This window comes from Gouania willdenowi, chromosome 14 (assembly GCF_900634775.1).
Source record: "Gouania willdenowi chromosome 14, fGouWil2.1, whole genome shotgun sequence".
In the NCBI taxonomy this organism is placed as follows: domain Eukaryota; kingdom Metazoa; phylum Chordata; class Actinopteri; order Blenniiformes; family Gobiesocidae; genus Gouania; species Gouania willdenowi.
This window is the reverse complement of record NC_041057.1, coordinates 25,746,379-25,761,346: the sequence shown is the minus strand read 5'-3', so window position 1 is coordinate 25,761,346 and position 14,968 is coordinate 25,746,379. Positions and strand designations below refer to the sequence as shown.

Sequence of the window (14,968 nt, the reverse complement as noted above, 5' to 3'; positions counted from 1 at the left end):
AATAGTTTGTCTTATAATTTACCATGTTTTACATACATACACAAATTATATTAAGTGGATGGCATGGGGTCAATAACAATAAAATGTGATACATTTCATACCTTCGAGAAATGGGAAATGTGAACATATTTGAAATGATGATGTCAATCCTTTGGCGTCCTTGTGTTACCTGCTCTGCCACCTCTGTGCCAGTGTCAGTTTGAAAAGATTCTTTTTGGGAGTCTCTTTTGCAATATAACGAGTGTGTGGGGCTTACAATGTAAGTCCAAACTTCTAGTGCAATATAATATTTCACTTTCCCAGAGCGCTGCACTTATTCAAGGTTCAGAAGCGCATAAGAGAAAAATAACTAAAGCCACCGGGAGAATGCGCGTGAAGCCAGATTTGTATGGGAACACCCACATTTCGGGGTCGCTCCACCCAGAGTGTGTAACTCAGATGAAGGCGTAGCAGCCAAAAACAGCACCGCTGCGTGGCTTTTCTGACATACATGCTTTGGAGAATAGAGTCCAATGTAAGCTAGGATTAGCTCCAGTACTCCCTGCTATCTTACATAACAGTTTTTTCCAAAATGTTTTGTCTCATGTACCCCTAAATACTTCACAAGTACCCACTTTATTATTACTCCTTCTCTTTGATACATGTGGCCTACTAAATGGAAAGCTCCTCTAAACTCTCTTCAGTTTGTAAAGCAACAAACAGTGAGGCCTTTAACAATTTTAATGAATGTATTCCTGATGTTCAGTATTTTGGCTTTGACTTTAAAACTTCACGTGTACCAATGCTGCATTATTGCTTATTCTATGAACGCCATTTATTGTCAATGAGTGGAAAAAATATCTGTTGGATGTGTAAAGTGGAATAAGCTTCTAAAATGATTTATCCTGGAAATAATATCTAAATGTTGTACCTCTGCAAAGCCTCAAATCCCCGTCTGGGGGTGCACACACTCATGGTTGGGAAACACTGCTATACTGGATAAGTAGCTACATAAGACACATTCTGTAATGTGCTTTGTGTAAATCACAGGTGCTTCAGGAGAAGTTCACCAACTTTGCCTCAGAGACAAACAATATTGGAATTCAGCGTATGGAACAAGTGAACAAGATGGTGAATGAAATGATTGATTGCGGCCACTCGGACGCCGCCACCATCGCTGAGTGGAAAGATGGGCTGAACGAATCATGGGCCGACCTCCTGGAGCTGATGGAGACCCGCAGACAGATGCTGACTGCGTCACACCAGCTGCACAAATTCTTTACCGACTGCAAAGAGGTACAGTCAAAAACTGTCTGCCTGTGACTCAGGTGTTCGCCTTTTTCCTCACCAATGCAGGTAGACAGTCCGTTCATGACATACTGCTGCTATTTTTGGAGTGCTCATGATGGAAATAATTTGCCGTGTTGTAGGTCTTGGCTCAAATCACAGGGAAAATGAAGCAGCTGCCAGAAGTAAGGGCATGCCAAGCCAACATCACCAATCCAGCCACCCTGCAGAGACTCATGCACTCATTTGAACATGCCCTTCAACTGTTAGTTGCACAAGTGAGTTATCTAACTTCTGTTTGTGTTCAGTCACACCATGCTTTTAGGGTTCACAAGGAAGAAGAAGCATGTATTTAGATTTCAGAAAAGCCAATTGACTTTAGAGTTGTGGATAGCTAATATTGGTTCTCCCCCTGGGTGTGATTGTCAATGATAACAGTGATTCCAATGTTAAAAAAAAATAAAAGACTACGTGGTCAGTTAAAAGTTTACTCTTTTCCCAGCCCTCCACACTAACCTACCAGCAGCATGTTGTTACCATTTTTTTTTTATTTCAATTCTTTTTTGTAAATTACTTGACGCTTTTATTTTCGTCTCAACCCGTTTCTGTATTACTGTTATCATATTTTACTGTGCTTTTATTTGTTTATCAGTTCCACTTTATTCGGATGTGAACAGAAACATGTTATGTAGCAATGCTCTATTTTCCATATTATTTTTAGTGTATACTCATCTGCATCTGCATGGATCTGGATGACCCGATTATTTAAAAAGTATATTTGTAAGTCATAAAAGTCTGGGGATCCTTGACCTAGAGATATGTCTGTAAAAGTTAGTGTTATTTCAGTCATCAGGATCTTTTGTGTTTATCCTGGTTGTTAAGATAAAATGTGCACTCGATTGCCTTGATATCATGAACCAGTGATTGATGTGTATGCATCTGGTCTAATGTGAAGATGTCAATGCCTTGCGCCTTGTTTCAACCCTTTACACATTACCATACCAGTATATTTTGTATCTGATACTGAAATGAGAGACCAATGAGAATACAGACACAGAGCTCAACATTAATCACTTACCGGTAATTGTCACATGTATGGATAAATACAGAAAATTCATTCTTCATCCATTTAACCCATCTTCTTTAGCCATTAGGACACCACTGTCCAAGTAAATACTGTAAATAATCAACCAAGCAAGTGTGAGGTTGTTGGTTCAAAGCTTTTCCACTTCTGTACCAACATGTTACAGCTGTACTTACACCTACAAGTGGGAAATCCAGTGCAATAGAAACATTTTTTCTCCCACTCTGACTGAACAAACACTGACCCTTCCTGTGTTACTACAGGTGAGGCAGCTGCAGGAGAATGCTGCCCAGCTAAGGACCATTTATGCAGGTGAAAAGGCTGAAGCCATAATGGTCAAAGAGCAGGAGGTGATGGAGGCCTGGAAGGAGCTCCTGGGTTCCTGTGAAGCCAGTCGCATCCAGGTGACCTCAGTGACCGACAAGGTGCAGTTCTTCTCGGTGGTGCGTGAAAATCTCATGTGGATGGAAGGCATTATGGGCCAGATAGGATGGGAAGAGCCAAGGTAAGGGATCATAGCCATTGTTGAGCTAAGACTGTTTTTTTTATTTGTGTCTGTGTGCGTGTGTACGCATAAGCCTGCTGTGCTGAGTGTGTGTGAGGTCATTTAGAAACAGTTTTGTTTTTTGTTTTTTTTACCACAACTGTGTCACTGCTGAAGGTCTCAGTGGTCTTGCATGGTCTCTGTAGGATGAACATCATTATGCAGGCTTTGGAATGAGGCTACTGTTCCACCTTGACTTAAAATTAAATGACATCAGTTTTTCATGTGATGTCACAACAGAGTGTAATCATGCACAGCTACGTCATCAGATTTCCTGACGAGTTTCACTGACTCATTTCTCCAGCAGATGTCGATAAACACATGCAATAAAACCAGAGTTCTGACAAAGATGGCATGACATGTGCTGGCATGACATGCATGTCACATGACATATGCTGTTCTTGCTGATTTATGTTTAGTCCACTCACCGCCATGAAAAAAAAAACAAGTATGCATTCTGTGCCATTCTCCTACTAAGATTTATCTGATAGTCTAGAGTGACATTTTTTGTTTGTCTGTGAATTACTTACTTCTCTAATATGCCCCTTTTTAAAGTGGTAAAGTAAGTATATTTGTTTTGAAGTACATATGCCTTTACTACTAGTTTAGTCTAACTTAGAGTATTTCCATACCTGCTACAGCTGTCCCAAGCAAGCATGCCTTTTAGGGATGAGACGATATTTGCTGGGACAAGATATTACGATACTAAAATGTCACAAGATATCATTGATGGCACAATTGGTATTGTGATATAGTGATTATTGCGATATTCACATCTGTCCCAAGCGATCGTGTCTTTTTAAGTCCAGGTAACATTGTCAATTCCCAAAGGTCTCAAGTGCAGCCTGAAAATGTAGACATGCTAATAAAAATGTTCAAATCTTAAATCTGGGGTGTGTAGACTGCTCTAGTTTGATGTTTTTAAAAAACTTGCAAAATTAATAATTGAACACTTTTTGCACTTTAAATAGGCTTGTACCACACTTCTGAGTGTGGTATAGTTATTTAATTTCAACATGGATTAAAAAAGATAAATCACATGGAGAAAAGAGTAATGCTCAATAAATCTTCTTGTAACTATGAGTTATTATATTTTTGTGTGGTCTGTTGGCGAACGTCAGCCAAGAAGGTCAGCTGAACTGTTCTCCCCTGACCCCCTTGGGGTTGTGAATGTATATTATTATTATTATTATTATTATTATTATTATTATTATTATTAATAATAATAATAATAATTAAAAAAACTGTTATTATTTGTATGTTTGTGGTTTCCAGGGATTTGACTTCTTTAGAATTAATGCTGAAACAACACCAAGAGCTGAAAACCAAAATTGACGGCCGAAGCAAAACAATTCAGCAGTGTGCAGATCTTGGCAAAATCCTGATTGCTGCAGGCAACCCTGCATCTGAAGAGGTATGACACTCAATCACTGTCTTATCTGCATATACAGAGTTAATCATGGCTGAAATCTGTGTGTCACAACAGATAAAAGAGAAGCTGGACAGTCTGCTAACTAAACAGCAGGATCTTATTGAAAAGTGGGACAAAAATCAGGAGCGTTTACAGCGCAGTAAGTGCTGGAATTACTTTGAGTGTGTAGCAATCATTCATAATGGCATCATACAAAATAAACTAATTGGTTTTTTATCACTTTATCCTGCAATATGCAACCAATGTGGCATGATTAATAAATGAAGCTTGTTTATTTGTTATCATTGTTTGTTGATAATAATACTGTTGGCTTCCTGTCACCTACAGAGCAGGACAAGTTCAGGTTTGTACAGGAGACGGTGAAGGCAGAAGCCTGGCTGAATGCCAAGGAGCCACTGATTGCCTCCAAACAGCAGGAAGGAGGAGAAGCCCGAGCCCAAACAGACGAGGTTGAACAACTCATCCTTCGCCACGAAGCGTTCCGCAAGGCTGCTGTAACCTGGAAAGAACGCTTCAGCTCCCTTCGCCAGCTTTCTGCAGTAAGCTCAACTGTCGATAAATGTTTAATCAGTCCGAGGGAGTCACAATCTGACGCTACAAGAAGAAAAGCGTGACCTTGCAATGCTGTTGGTTAGCTGGCATGCGCGTGAATCAACATTCTGCAATAAGAATGCATCCTGCAGCCTTTGATGTTACATTTAATGCATGTAAACTTTCACCCACTACTACAATGAATGTTTATTGGCAGTTAAAAAAAATGTAAAGACTAGAGCTGGGACTTTAATGCCTTCATTGTGATCAATTGATTACAGAAAAATAACACTACAAAAAATAACATAGGTAATCTCTTTTTTGCGCTCCAAACAGCCCAAAACCTTTCTGATGTTAGTAGGAGTTGTTGGTATACCCATACTGATGCACTGTAATACAAGAGACGGGAGAGTTTATAATAACACCGGATGGAAATAAAAGCCCACTTGTGTGGAAGAAAGAGTTTTCCAATCACCGGTGCTTTGCAGCCTCTGCTACCACCTCAATGCTAAACATGTAGTAGTTAACATGGACACAGTGTTAGCTGTAACATGCTCCGAGCAGGCAGTTGCCAATGCACACCCGACAAGATGACAGGGTTCAGAGCTAAAATGAATAAGTCCATGACTAACAAATGAACAATCTCACTGGATAAATGATTGTAATGGACAGTCGACCACTCTCTGTGGTAGAGGATGTCGGGCTAGAAGTGGTCCCACAGATAGCGTCGTCTGACCCAAGTTACCAATTTATGAACTGCTATGTAGGAATACAATTTCAAACACAATTCATCAGCTTCATCATTTGGTCTCTGGAATGTTCTGTACGAAGTAATGTTTTTTTTTATTTTAATACACAAAAACAAATTTGTTTTAGAAAGTTTACAGTTAATCTGGAAAAAGCATGAGTAGAGCTTCCTTACATTTAAGTTTGTGTTTTGTAAATAATCTAGTCATAATTAGGGCTGTCACTTTAACGTGATAGAAAAAAATAATGCGCCCACAAAAATAACGCTGTTAATCCCTTTTTTTAGCACTCCAAACAGAACCTTTCTGATGTCAAGAGTTTAAAGACTACAATAACAAAACAGTAGACTGCCGAGTTTTTCAGCTTTGTACGCGTTAATTTGCAAACAAATTATAAAACACCGCATGGAAAACAAAAGGCCAGTTGTGTGCAAATTGTGCAAGACAGGCTTTGCCCACTGCAGCTTTTGTAGCCTCCGCTACCACCTCAAGCAACAAGTTTGGTGTCAGAAAAGTGTTCTTACTGTTTATGGTGTGCTAACTTATAGCATTACCTATGGAAACACATCACTCTGAAGGATTACATCACTCATTTCCTTTTAAAAATTCAATCCCAAAATAATCCCACCCCCCAACCCACACCAAAAATATAAAATAAAAATAACGAATCCCAAAATATTTGAAAGCTGTGCAGTTCAGATTTTAAGAAGCCACTGTTTTATGAACACAAATGGACTGCTTGGTTGACCGCTGTATTTAAAAATGCAGGTTCATGTGTAGGAAAAAAAAAAAAAAAACCAGTTAATATGAACACTATTCTTGGACCTACAATACTAGCTATGATTATTAGGACAACTCCCTGCTTACTAGAAAAGATAGTATTTAGTAGAGAATCAATCACACAAATTATTTAAAAAATATTTTAGTATGTTCTTCGATTTGTTTTATTTATTCAATATTCATACAAGCCAGTTTATAACACAAAAAGAAGTTCAGTTTATCACTTAATTAGAAGCATATATGCAGGGCTGTCGTTGGCCTACATGGTGACAATATCAGTTCTCTCAAGTGGCTGTTTGTGTGTGTGTAGAGAATTTGCACCGGTAACTATCATCATGATGTTTACGCTACTGCCTAAAGTAGTGTGTTGTACTGAATAACATGAATAAAATTCAAAATCATAATTTACAAGCAACTTTAAAGACTCTTAAAGTGTGTTCACACTGAACGTGACTTCAGCGACTATAGTCACTAAATAGCATATGATGAGTCCCTTGAACATATTTGCACTTTTTGGTGACTTCATCGCTCCAGTGACGTGACAGCCGGGGAATAGTATGTGTTCACAGAGTGGAGGCCTCACTAAGAGGCTGCAGCCTCCATTTTGACAAACAGTGACGGCCAGGGGAGTGATGTGGGGAGAAACTCATTGCTGATAGGATGTCGTGACACAGCATCACTCTAAATTGCTTGAAAAGTTTAAATTTCTCAACTTTAAGTGGCTTCCAGCGACTCACAATAATTTAAAATGTTATCTAGTTACCAGAATCGTTGAAGTTGCGTTCGGGTCACTTTAAAATCAAACACAAAGCAATGATTATGTTAATAAACAGGATCAAAATGAAGCAACACATTAAAATGTAAGTCTGTTCCAAGCTTCTTCTCATTATACAGTGTGACTACTGCAATTACAGACAATCGCTCCCAGTATTTGCTTTGGGAAATCCCATTCTTTAAAAAGTCTGGTTTGCATTGCTCCTATTGCTGATCAAGCTTGGATTTACACCAGTTTGAATATTTTTCCAGGCTGAGAAGAAAAAAGAAGAAGAGAAAAAGACAACCCCCCTCTCGAGTCGAAGGATGTTTCCCCTATCTTGTTTGACTCCCAGTGTTTCATCAACCAGTAGCACCTCTTCTTTCTTGAGGCAGACGGTACAAGCGCATATAGAACCCAAAACCTTACAGAGTAGTTTGGATCTGGGTGCCACCAATGTCACCCAGAGATTGCCGTCAACTCTTGGCAGTTATAACCCAGTCCTAAATGGATCAGGCTACCACGGACTGGACCAACAGGGCAGTGGCAAACTGACAAGCTCTCCTTATCTTGGGATGAACCACCAGGCAATCGGTGGAAGTAACTCTGCTTTCTCCGCGCTGACTTCCAATAGTGGTGGAGCTGATACATCAACATACCTTGGGTTAAATCATCAGACTATCGGCAGTGGGGAGAGCTCTGGATACTTTGGACTGACTGCTTGCAGTGGCAGGTTAGGAAGTTCTGGTAATCTCGCTCCTCAGCAGCCAAATAGTGGAGGTATAGGAAGTCCAGGCTATCTGCCTCAGCAGAACTTGGGTAGTTCTGGGTATTTAGCACAACCACAAATTATGGGAAGTTCTGGCTATTTGGGACAGCAGCCTAATTTAGGTAGTTCAGGATATTTGGCACAACAGCCTAATATGGGCAGTTCTGGATTCCTGGCGCAAAATTATCAAAGCTCTAGTGGAATGGGAAGCTCCAGCTATCTGGCACAAAATCATTACAGCAGTGGAAGTCTTGGCAGTTCTGGTTACCTTCCACAGAGTGGTGGGATCTTGGATCCTAAAATGGCATATGCATGGCAGCATCTCAAAGCGGATTTCATGCAGCCAAGGATCAACCACATTCACAAGGCAGTGAACCCCCTTCTTGAAGCCAGCAGAATGCAGCGGGAACAGTACGGGGATATACCGATGGCGGACATGATGGGGCCGGAGTCTGGGCTGGAACTCTTACATGGCCGTCTCCAGAGGGATCCCCGTGGAAGCCGCTCCGACCCACAGATGGATCATCTGAGAAGGGAGAGGGAGTACAAGCTAGGGAGACAGACCTCCAGTGAACAAGAAATCCAGGCCAGGTTGAACGAACTGCCACTCATTGTGCGGCAGGAGCGTTACAGGAGGCGTCTGGAGAGGCAGTCATCCAGCGAACAGGAAGGCAATGGGAAGCAGAGACTGCAGAGACAAGACTCAAGTGACCTCGAGGGTTCTGTAAAGGAGGGATCTGACAAACGCTCAGGGTGTGTATAAAAGTGGCATCTCTTTTTGACAGTTATGGCTGTTTAAAAAATTTAAAAAAACTCCGATTTTTGGGGTTGCATCTCAGTAACATTCGCTGACATACATCTGTTTATCCTGCAGTGAAAAGAGATCCACCATGGCAGACATTGTAGAGCAAGTCCAGGAGAGAGAGGCAGCACATGTAAGCTTATCAACAACCACAGTGGCTACAATTCACGTAATATACAAGTTTAAAGGGTACCTGTATTGAAAATGTATGTAACAAGTAATGTGTTCAATGTATTACCAATTGTTTAAGCCCAGAACTCCTCATAGAGTTTCCTCCAACTGTAATACTGTTGTTGGGAATATTACTAAACATAATCCCCCCAACAGTTTAAACTGTAATTGTTACTATATTATAAAATATTATTGTGTTTTTAGTTATGACTTTGGTTGTGTCTAACCATTGTATTAGTCTTGCAATATCAAAATGGGGAGAATGGACTATTTATGCTCCCTACATGCTGTACAGCTTTTTGTGAGCATCAGCGTAGCTTGTGGTGAAAAATTGATTTGTTCTATTCATGTATGACTTTAGTATCTTACAAAGTTTGAAATATTTTTACTATGACATCACAGCGGTTTCATGTTTGTTTTCTTTTCCTAGGCACGAGGAGACCCCTACCGACCTCCTAGCAGCCTCTCAGCTCCTGTGACTCGCTTTGACGGACGTCCTCGTGCCAGAGACCGTCCCAAACCAAGACGAAGACCTCGCCCCAAAGAGCCCGAAGAAACTCGACGTTCACGCTCAGCTCCTGCAACCGGTGCGCCAACAACACCCCAGCCTCCGTCTCACACTGCCCAAAACGAAGGCTTCCTCTACCGCAAAAAAGCCTCCAGCTCTGACCTGGAAGCTCAGCAGAGGAGCCCTAACAGGTACAGCTGTCAGTGGCACAACAGGTGTTTTTTGGAATAGTGGTTAGCATGTCCACCTCACAGCAAGAAGGTCATGGTTCAAGCTCTGGGGTAGACACTTGGGTCATTTCTGTGTGGAGTTTGCATGTTCTCCCTGTGCTTATGTGCGCTTTGTCCATGTACTCTGGCTTCCTCCCACAATCCTAAAACATCACTGTTAGTTTGATTGGAGATTCAAGTTGCCATCAAAGTGAATGTGAGTGTGGTTGTCTGTGTGTGTTGCCCTGCACTGGACTGGCACCCTGTCCAGGGTGTACCCCTGCCTAACGCCAATTAGAGCTGGAGATGGGCATCAGCAGACCCCCACAACCCTGGATAGATAGATGGATAGATGGATAGATGGATAGATGGATGGATAGATGGATGGATAGATGGGTGGATTGATGGATGGATAGATGGATGGATCGATGAATGGATAGATGGAAAGATATTTTAGTTAATCTGTACTGAGATTACATTGGGTGGGAGGGTATAAAAACGAAAATGAATTTCTCTACGTTAGTGCCCAACGAGTCAATCGAGATCTACCAGTCGATCGCTGCGAGACTTCATAAATGAATGAGAACGGCACAGTCACATTCACCAGAAATGAAACCTAACAATTCAGCTTCTGACCTCAATATGAGGGGGCGCTAGGGCATTCATTTATTTATTTACAACCTCCAAGCCCAAAGACGCTCACAGTCACACTGACCCAAACCAGTACATTTATTAGCAGCATCGTCAGACAACCATTGACGTTATTCTAAAGATCAACGTGAGCTACACATACTAAAATGCTCTGTGTGCGACTGACTGGCATCGTTAAATGTGCTTTTTATTGTGGTTTTATTCCCCGCACCCTCACCTACTCTTTAACCCTGTAATAAGCCATAGTAGCCTGTCAACATCACTCTGTTTCCTCCTTACTGGATTGTTTGATTCCTAGGTGTTTTCCTTTGTTTAGTGAGTTTTCCTGTTTTACTTCGTTGTATGAAGAGCAGCCTTTCAGAGATTTGGGTTATTGTTGATGAGGCACGTGTGTGCTCTGCTTCAGTGCAAAGATTCAATTTTTTAACCTGGGTCACTGTTTTAATATACAATATTCTTTATTGTCATATATGTAAAGCTACATGCACAAAATTTGTTTGCTGCATTTAACCCCTCCCTGAGGAGCAGTGGGCAGTCACTTTGTAGCACCCGTGTGCAGTTAGCAGCCTAGTGGTTACATGCCCGCTTCCTTTACCATGAGGCCACCACTGCCCTTAATACACAGTTAATATATTTACAGTATATAGATAATCCAGTATAGATAATCCAAAGCGCAGCTTGAGCTCTCACAATCAGTTTAATTTTTAGCAGCCTCATATCACCTTTGACATGATCTGACGTGTTTGTGACCTATTGCGATGCACTGCTAGGACAAAACAAAAGACTATCATTTTAAATGGACTATTCCTGTGATTAGAAGAGGTGAGGATGACAAGAAAGTGATTTAGCAGCTTAACATTCTGATGAGTGTTTAAAACAGCTGACTCAGATGCCAGATCACTCCGCTGCTGCTGCTGCTGCACATACACCCTGAAGCAGTGTTTGTCGGACTCACAATCACAATAGCTGCTTACATAGCCATATGTGTTACTGTAATGTGCAGTGTTTAAATAGCAAAAGACAACCGCTATGGTAATCAACTGCTGGAATCCCACACACCAAACATAGAGAAGTATAATATTAGTGCAAGCCAAGCACTCTTAAAGAGCGAGGCATAGAGTTTACAGACACTCCTACTCATGCATATGCATGAAGTCCCCAAAACAGCATATTTTTAGAAGCGGTCTGAAAGTGACTTTTCAGAGGGCTAGAACTCTAGAAAACAGGCGAGTTTGGGAAAATAATACTCAAATACTATGTTGTTGGGATTCTTAGAACAATTGGAGATGGGTGAAAAACAGCATAATACTGGACCTTTAAGGTGTGTTCTTCCTAAGGCAGAGGTTTGTACTCAGGATTGTGCCCATTTTATTCTGCTGGATCCAATACCCTCATTATTTAGGTTGAGGAAAACGTGCCCGACAGACAGTGGCCCACAGTAAGAACTCATTCAGCCATTAAGGACAACCTTAATGGTTTAATATGAGGACCACATCATGGTTAAACTTAAGTACATTATATTATTTTGAATTTTTGAACTGCTGACACTTGATGCCGAGCCACAGTTGGATTTACTGTAAAGCTGCCATGTGTGGTAAAAATGCAGATGTTCAAAAAATGCAGGTGGAAACCAGCATTGCGTCTGCGATCTGCCTCAGACCCGGCCTGCGATGTAAGACACCTTCTTTCTGGAGTAAAGTTTGTTTTCCATGGGTCCCCCAACTGGGCTGTGCCATAACCACACTCAAATTTTTGGGATACGTCTGCAACAGTGCATCGAAAAATTAGCTAATTTGAGCAAGGCATCAAAATAGCCCCCAACATATTTACAGTTTCAATTTTAACCCTGTCAATATTTGTGTTATTTTTGCTTCCACAGCAAGTCCTGGGTGAATGTGTATTGTGTGCTGAAAGAAGGGAAGTTGACCTTCTATAAGGATGCAAGAAACCACACCACAACATACAACAGTGAGCCCTCTGTCGACCTCGGTGACTGCTCATTTGACCCGTCAATGGGGTACAAGAAGAAAAAGAATGTCTTCGTTCTACAGTAATTTATGCATTGTTTTTTTTATTCGGCATTTGATATGATAGCATAATCACGTGGAATACTGAATGTGTTCTTTTTCTTCACTAACAGAACCAGTGATGGAAACAACTTAGTATTTCATGCTAAAGATGAGGTAAGAATATTTACTGTACACTGATTCAAATCATTAGAGGGCTCAGGCGCTCACATAAACAACCCCCCCCATTTCACAACCACTGTTTTACGCAACTTTTAAATCTAGATTTTTGTAACTCAAAGAGTAAGGCTGTATCATACTGACACAAACAAATTAATAAATTAATATGGGTTTTTTAATGACTTAATAAAATGACTTCCTGTCAACGATGAATTACAAAAGACATAAAACAAAATTAATCCATAATGCATTAATGCACATTGAACATGCAGGTGCTTACCTCTAAGAAGGAGAACTGCACTGAATGAAGTTTCCACATCTGAAATCCTATCCTTCACATCTTTCACAATTTTTTTTAAAGATTCATCTGTAATTTTTTGTGGTGGCTTTTTAGGCGACAGATAAGGCAATGCAAGATATTTTCCCTCCTTTCTGAATCTAGTGATAAATGTATACATGCATATAGAGTGACAAGTCCCTTTAACTCCGCACCATGACTTGATATGAGAAAAGATTGCAACCGTTAGTTGCATAAATTGCATAATGCTAGTGTATATCCAATTGTAAAAGTTGTCTTTTAACAGAATTGTTATCGCTTGGGAAATATTCACCAGTTGAGATCTGCCTTTCCCACTACTAAGCACATGTGACTAGAGGAACAGAAAGCACGGAAACTTGCTGGGATTCGTCCTTGCCAAAAATAGCCAGGAGCACCTGAATTTCATTGAGTCCCTGGGTCAATGAAGCTTCTATTATGACATAAATATAATTGTCTCTCAGTAGTCAACTTTAAACATGGTGGACCGTAAATTCTTCTGCTTTGTAAACCCAGCCCCCAAAGTCTCTGGTCTTTTTAAAAGTCTGCCTGATTAGTAACAATCCTTAATCCTGATCGATAGGGGCAACAACATTTTTACCGAGCTGTTCCAGCGGTCGTAACACAGATAAAGTTCTTAGTTTTGTGGGAAATGTGTCAATCTCTCTTCTGCAGGAGGACTTGAAGGCTTGGACGTCAAACATCACCACCTGCATCTCTGAGCATGAAGCCATGGTTAAGTGGGACATGCCCGGCACGTCCTCCATGGACCCTGATCGCTCGGAGAGAAAGGAGAAGTCTGAGGGAGACGCAGACGCACGGTCAGTAAGGTCTGAGCTGGCCGAGGGAGAGGAGCGGTCTGAGAAGGAACGGTCAGAGAAGGGAGACGGCTCCGAGAAGTTAGACACATCTGAAATTGCTGACAAGTTGGAGGGTGGAGCAGGAGGCTCGAGCACTTCTGGAAAGAGCAAATGAGTTTTGTTTGGACATTAACAAGTACTGAATTACTGAAGGTGCAGCAGGGAGTGGGTGGGAGGTGGGGGGGGTGCAAAGAGCACGTGCGGTCTTCAGTCACAGAGCCACTGACTGCTATAACTCTGACTAATCTCTCAGCACCCCCTCTCCCCCTTCACCAATGCTTGGATTGCGCCCCCTGCTAGTAGGAGTTCTGCCGAGGCGGCTGACAAAACAAAGACTCCAATACCTTGTCCTAGGATTTAGTCACATTCACCTTCCATTGTCGATCGTTTAGCCTCTTGGATTCACAGCATCATCCTGTATATGTAACTCTGATTGATAATGTATTTATCTATCTATGAAGAGAACAACCCAAGAGGTAATGAATGAAATGTTTCACAATATTATAAAATATTTTTTTTTAAGCAATATACTTTTTTATTTTTCTCTTTACAGTGAGAGAAAGTTGAAAGCAAAATATAAAACTAATGTAACAATAATTTGTGACATCAATGTAAGCTTACTCCAGGCAGCCATGCACCTTAGCCACTCGACACATGTGTATACTAATCATACTGACATGTAATCCTGTCACACAGCTAGCTTTGAATCATGTTAATAGAATGGAATGCTGGTGTTAGCACCTGACTTCATTGGTGTTAACAAATACACATTTCTACAGACTTGTTTTGGTTATTAATGCTATTATTATAAATTATTCTTTTACACATTTGTCCACAATGATCAATGTTGAAGAAAAGAGATGTCCATCAAATTCCAATTCATCAACAGGAGTTGTGTTCACAGTGACACAAAGCCTTTGTAAACATGACTGAAGAAGTCCAAACATTGCATGAAGTAGTCTATTAGTGCACCTGTTAAACCTGCCTTTATTTTTATGTTCTTGACATAAGTCGGGTGGGGATGGAATTGCAATAACTTATGCGAGTTGGGGAGGGGTGGGGGGAGTGTATTTTGCTACCATGGTCTGCTTCTCCAAACCCAGGGTGGTCTTCACTCCACACGTCGCATGGGGAGAAGGTGTTTATGCTGGAGATTGTTCTTCACCTGTAACACCAGTTATGACACCAAGTGGCCCCTCTTGCTGTTTGTACTGCATTACTGCGACTCTGTTTTCCACAGAATGTAACAAACCTCAGCTGTGAAATGTTCCTGCTGCACCGAGCGCTGCAGCCCAATTTTGAAAAGAGGAGTGGAACACTCTCTTTGTCGTTCATTTGACTGATTGGGATCCCTCTATC

General features: G+C 41.0%; 1 protein-coding gene across 2 annotated transcripts in view; it reads left to right on the top strand.

Annotated features, from left to right (window-relative positions):
- The window catches only part of sptbn4a (spectrin, beta, non-erythrocytic 4a), a 53,454-nt gene extending 38,542 nt beyond the window's left edge, over positions 1 to 14,912 (top strand). For both annotated transcript variants that reach the window (XM_028465879.1, XM_028465878.1), the window contains 12 exons: positions 1,030 to 1,275; positions 1,410 to 1,544; positions 2,614 to 2,855; positions 4,170 to 4,308; positions 4,381 to 4,465; positions 4,654 to 4,865; positions 7,410 to 8,659; positions 8,781 to 8,841; positions 9,310 to 9,578; positions 12,127 to 12,297; positions 12,388 to 12,430; positions 13,425 to 14,912. In XM_028465879.1, the coding sequence (XP_028321680.1) occupies positions 1,030 to 1,275; positions 1,410 to 1,544; positions 2,614 to 2,855; positions 4,170 to 4,308; positions 4,381 to 4,465; positions 4,654 to 4,865; positions 7,410 to 8,659; positions 8,781 to 8,841; positions 9,310 to 9,578; positions 12,127 to 12,297; positions 12,388 to 12,430; positions 13,425 to 13,724 (3,153 nt within the window). In that variant the 3' untranslated portion in view covers positions 13,725 to 14,912. The remainder of the gene's footprint in view (positions 1 to 1,029; positions 1,276 to 1,409; positions 1,545 to 2,613; positions 2,856 to 4,169; positions 4,309 to 4,380; positions 4,466 to 4,653; positions 4,866 to 7,409; positions 8,660 to 8,780; positions 8,842 to 9,309; positions 9,579 to 12,126; positions 12,298 to 12,387; positions 12,431 to 13,424) is intronic.
- Positions 14,913 to 14,968: the final 56 nt, after the last annotated feature.